The following is a 5,592-nucleotide window of genomic DNA, read 5'->3' as shown; positions in this document are numbered from 1 at the left end:
GTGTTTTTAGCAAAAGTTTTGTGTAAGCGATTTAAAGACTTCCATCTTTGTACTTACTCTGAAGAAAGCTTTTCAAAAATCTAATGATTCACAGAGAATCACAAGATAAAATAAGATCAAATCATTCAAAGACATCTGCAGCAAAGCACTGGGCTGAGTTCTGGGAGTCCTCATGAGGAAGGGGGAGGGATTGTATGAGCCAGAGGGGTCAAGATCATGACAGAAGAACCACAGGCACAGCTGATCTAAGCTCGTGGGACCACATGGGCTCTGGACCAACAGTTAGGGAGCTGGCATGGACCCGACCTAGGCCCTCTGCATGTGTGTGACAATTGTGTAGCTTTCTCTGTTTGTAAGGTCCTGGCTGTGAGATCAGGACCTGTCCTTGGTGCTTAGTTTACATTTTGGACCCTAGTCCCCATGCTGGATTACCTTAACCAGCCTTTATACAAGGGAGAGAGCTTGGTCCTCCACAAACTTGATGTGCCCTGCTATGTTCAAGTCCATGGGAGGCCCGCCCCATTCTGGATGGAGACCAAGGAGCAGTGGGTAGAAGGGAAGGGGGATAGATGGGAGTCGGGGAAAGGGAGAGGATGAGAGGAGAAGAAGAAAGGGTAACTGTGGTCTAGAGAAATGGCTCAGACGTTGAGATCACTGGCTGCTCTTCCAGAGGTCCTGAGTTCAATTCCCAGCAACCACATGGTGGCTCACAACCATCTATGATGAAATCTGGTGCCCTCTTCTGGTGTGCAGGCAGAATGCTATATAAATAATAAATCTTTTAAAAAAAAGAGGTTTTAGCCTCTTCCCCTGTATAAAGTACTGCATTATTCTACAATAAAGATATTAATGCTTAAAAAATAAAAAGAGAAAGAAAAATTAAATGATTCCTTATTCAATAATTGTAAACAGATTTAGCCATTCATTTTATTTCTATATTGTGTGTATGGTGTTAATGTATATAAGTGCTGATTCCAAAAATTCCAAGAGCAAGGAAAACCCTAGAGAATCTGTCAGGACGAGGGTTACTTAACCTCCCCAACATCCAACCTTGGATAACTCAGACACCTATTCTTTTGCTGAAAATGTGTCACATGCTGTATGTTCTAGGCCAAATCTTATTCTAAATGTTGCCTGAATATTTATATATTTACCTTCAGTCCAACAGGAGTAAGGAACCACATCAATACCCTCAGAGATAAGATCTGATGCAAATGTTACACGTAAAATTTAACAGAAATTATTAAAAATCTGACATAATTATTATCATTATTACTATTATTTTGGCTCTTTGAGACATGGTTTCTCTGTGTTACTGTCCTACAAGTCCTGGAACTAGCTCTTCTTTTCTTTGTTTGGTTTGTTCCAGAGAGGTTTTCTCTGTGGCTTTGGAGCCTGTCCTGGAACTAGCTCTTTTAGACCAGGCTTGCCTAGAGCTCACAGAGATCTGCCTGCCTCAGGCTTCTGAGTGCTGGGATTAAAGGTGTGCCACTATTGCCCGTCAATGTAATTACTTCCTAAGCAGATCATTTTTCTTTGGGAGGAGCGTACCATTTGTTTGCTTTTCGAAAGTGTCATTAGCTAGCATTCTATTCAAACCCAGTCCTAAAATCTTGATGTTGTACTTGAAAAGCAATGGCAGGCTAGCATTCAGTATGCTAACAGGCGTTCCTGAACTAGTGGCCACTAAAGCTGACCATGTCCACTTGGTTCTAAACCCATTCTCTGAGCTGCTAGTCCTGGGTGGTGGGTGGGGGTCACAGAAATTCTTACATGTTCACTCGAGGATCCTGGAGTCAAGTGTGTGCCTTTCTCCCATACTCCATTCCAAATTATCTAGCACTTCCACACAATCCTCCCGTTAACTCCTCCTTACAAGCTAGAAGGAATGGGCACCATGCAGACAAGCATTAAAGCTCATTCTGGAAGAATGGCCTAGGAGAAAGATTTAACTCCATGCTACGTTTCCACATCCCCGTTCAGTCTCCCTCAGGTCCTCCTCGTTTGGGCCACACCCATCCTTTGTGCACTGAAACAGACAGCACCGACCTCAGCAAGTGGGCAGAAGGGCCAGCGCAACCAGTCAGGCAGCAGTGAGTGGAGGGTGCACAATTCAACAGCTCCTGCATGCAAGCAAGCGCCTGGACGTCGAGCATGAAGAACTGGGCAGCATGCTCGGACCTGAGCATTGACACATTGACGTCACCCTTTCCTCAGTCCTCTCATTGTTTTGTCTGTAGCAGTGCCGAGATTCTAGAACTCGAGGTCACTCATTTTCGGGACCCCAGTCTGCCTGTGGCTCACAGTTGGAGTCATGGCCAAGAAGCTTTATTATGAGTTTCAACTCAATACTACGCAAGATTATGGGGATGAAATAGTGTATGAGGACGGGGTTGTGGCCTCCTCCTCAGCCGCAGCCAAGGAAGCAGTTGGTGGCCTTTGTGGATGCTGCATAGGTCTCCCATATATCAGACTCTATGACAGCATCCAGGGCCAGGATAGCGAGAGGGACTCTGAGGAATGTGATGCCAACGTGGGAGAAAGCAGTGGCCACCCGGAATGTTCTTTGGAGCTTGACCCAGAAGATCTGAACACCTCAGCGGCTGGTGTGGCAAGGATTCCTCAGGGGCACCAGGGTCCTCAAAACCATTTCCGTTTCACAAGGCGCCAGATCCAGAAAATGGAACAAGACTTTAAAAAATCCCAGTGCCCAGATTTGGCTGCCAGGTATGTGGCTTGGACTAAGAGCTCCCCACCCTCCCTGGCCTCTGGCTCATGTTGAGGTGTCCTTTTGCGCTTCAAGGCCCTATATTCCCTATCGCCCATCTCCAAGTCACAGGGGTCTTCTCCTTTGGTGGTTGGTACTGGAGGGTGCCCTGTGTGGGGGCTGAGCTCAGTAACAACATGTAGTGCTGGCGTGAAGCAAGTGTCCCTAGTCCACACCTCTCATTACGAGTCATATTTTAATTTCTCTGAAATATAGAGACCAGAGTTTAGTGGACCCAAACAACTTACTAGCATCAAGTTCACGAGTGCTAGGGTTTTATACTGTGTTTGGTGACCTCCCCACCAGTAGTCTCCTCATCTTTTCAGGGACTGTGTACATAACCATCAACTCCTTTTGGTTTCTCTTTCCCCTCCCCAGTGCTCTGCTCTTTTCTTTTCTTTTCTTTTCTTTTCTTTTCTTTTCTTTTCTTTTCTTTTCTTTTCTTTTCTTTTCTCTTCTCTTCTTTTCGTTAGTTTTGTTTCTTTCTTTCTTTTTCCTTTCTTTCTTTCTTTCTTTCTGTCTTTCTTTCTTTCTTTCCTTTTTTGGTTTTTTCGAGACAGGGTTTCTCTTTACCTTTTGGAGCCTATCTTGGAACTAGTTCTTGTAGACCAGCTGGCCTGGAACTCACAGACATCTGCCAGCCTCTGCCTCCTGAGTGCTGGGATTAAAGGCCTGTGCCACCACTGCCTGGCCCCAAGTGCTGTTTTTAAATTAGCATTCTTTGCTCAGCATAGACTTTGACATTTATTTTTAATTTTTGAAAGTTTGTTAAAATTATTTGTCTCTATCATTTAGAAACTTTTGCAGGAAATTAAGACATATCAAAAGTAAGACTGCCTCTGAGAATTAAAGTTAATACCGAGTGTGAGGGTAGAGGACGGTGATATTGTAAAAGGCATAGAATTCATATATTAAATTGTATTGCATGTAAAGCAGAATGATAAACATCCATGGTTGTCTTTACACAGGGAAGAACTTGCGAGAGCTCTGAACGTGCCTGAAGACAAACTGAAGGTCAGTGAATCCAAACACAGCAATTGGACAGACAATCTATGGCCTTCTTTAGGGTTAGCTAGCCTCAACCTAGGCACTTTTAAATGAATGGATTTCATTTTTCCCTCTTTGAATGTTTGATTTTTGGCATAGGGTTTGTCTATGTAACCCTTGCTGTCCTAGAACTCGGGGTTCTTTTGCCTCCAGTCCCCCAAGTGCTGAGATTACAGCACCTGACAAACTGAGCTGTATTAACTCTATTTTGGCATAAATTGAAACAACACTACATAAAAGGGCCATCCTCTCTAGGTGGACAACCTTCATAACATATGTTGTTCACTGTGATGCAATTCTTGGCCCTCAGCTGGCCAGACACTTGGCCTCCTACTGAAATACTCCTTGCCCCTCTAACTCTTTGATTCTTCCCGTCTTTCTGTTTTGTGTCTGGAATATCAGGATAAAGTACTACACTGCATAAAGATAAAAATGATCATATCTTAGGACGATGGTAATACATAGTGGCATCCCTTAATGTTAATTTTTCTGGCATTCTGTGTTGTGTCTAGTCAAACACATTATCAAAAGTTGTATTAGGATTGAGTGGAGGTAAGGACTGATAGGTATGGAAGAACAACACTTAAAACACAAAGATTAATATTGTGCAGGACAAGATTCTGGAAGTCTCACTGAAGCAGAGATAGTATTCTTCATCCTGATGCTGGAGAACTTTGTATAACATGAAAGAATATGCTGGTCAGGTTTACCACGGGTGGAAGTCCCTACTGAAGTGTTTATAGCGCAGGAAAAAGACAAAATCATGGCCCTATTTGCAGAGGTTGACACACAGCCAGGGCTTGCTTTTGTGAGCTGTGTAGGAAGTTCCATGTTAGATGCCTTAAAGTGACTTTTTTCTCTTGGCTCTGAGGGTGGAAGCCAATGCTAAAACAATCTTGTCTCCCTCTGATTTTAGGTGTGGTTTGCCAACCGAAGAGCCAAAGAAAGGAAGAAGAAAACACTCGTCCGGTAGAAAACACACCTCCAGTTGAAGACATCATTATACTTAGAGACATAGAAGAAGATTCTTCCTAGAAGGGCATCATCCTTCGTTCAGGATCCAAATGGCTATTTGGTGACCCATGTGCCCATTGTTAAGTTTAACTAATATTGAACACTCTTGTTAACAATAAATTTGTTTTTATCCTGGAATATTTTGTTTTCTCTGTTGATAGTGAACGATAGCTTGGCTTTGTGTAGTACTCTGGGGTTGCATCCATGGTCTCTTAGTGTCTGCAGTACCTCTATCCAGGACCTTCTGCCTTTCATGGTTTCCATAGAGAAGTCTGTTGCAAGTCTGATAGGTTTACCTTTATAAGTTACTTGACCTTTTTCCTTTGCAGCTCTTAATATTCTTTCCTTAATCTGAATGTTTTGTGTTTTGATTATTTTATGGCGAGGGGATTTTTTTTAAACCAGTCTATTCGATATTCTGTATGCTTCTTGAACCTTGATAGGATTTTCGTTATTTTGGTTGGGAAAGTCTTCTTCTATAATTTTGTTGAATATATTTTCTGGGCCTTTGAACTGCAATTCTCCTTTTTCTACCCCTATTATTCTTAGATTTGTTCTTTTTAATGTGTTTCAGATTTCTTGAATGTTTTATGATTAGAATTTGTTGGACTTGTTGTTTTCTTTGATCAGAGCATTTATTTTCTCTATGGTGTCTTCAGAATCTGAGATTCGTTCTTCTATCTCTTGTATTCAATTTGTTTTGCTTGTTTCTGTAGTCTCTGTTCATTTACCTAGATTTTCCAGCCTGTCCTAGGTTTATGTCT

At 42.5% G+C, this 5,592-nt stretch overlaps 1 protein-coding gene across 1 annotated transcript; it reads left to right on the top strand.

Moving 5' to 3' along the window:
* Positions 1-2,103: 2,103 nt before the first annotated feature.
* Positions 2,104-4,950, top strand: LOC148117254 (retinal homeobox protein Rx2-like). The gene is made up of 3 exons (XM_087903003.1): positions 2,104-2,727; positions 3,736-3,781; positions 4,731-4,950. Exons 1-3 carry the CDS (start codon positions 2,315-2,317, stop codon positions 4,785-4,787), a joined length of 516 nt encoding a protein of 171 aa, XP_087759129.1. The 5' UTR covers positions 2,104-2,314; the 3' UTR covers positions 4,788-4,950.
* The last annotated feature ends 642 nt before the right edge of the window (positions 4,951-5,592 follow it).

The sequence above is a fragment of the Myodes glareolus genome, chromosome X, assembly GCF_982192425.1.
Source record: "Myodes glareolus chromosome X, mMyoGla1.1, whole genome shotgun sequence".
NCBI lineage: Eukaryota > Metazoa > Chordata > Mammalia > Rodentia > Cricetidae > Myodes > Myodes glareolus.
The sequence above is the reverse complement of the archived record's forward strand: the minus strand, read 5'-3'. Positions and strand labels throughout refer to the sequence as shown.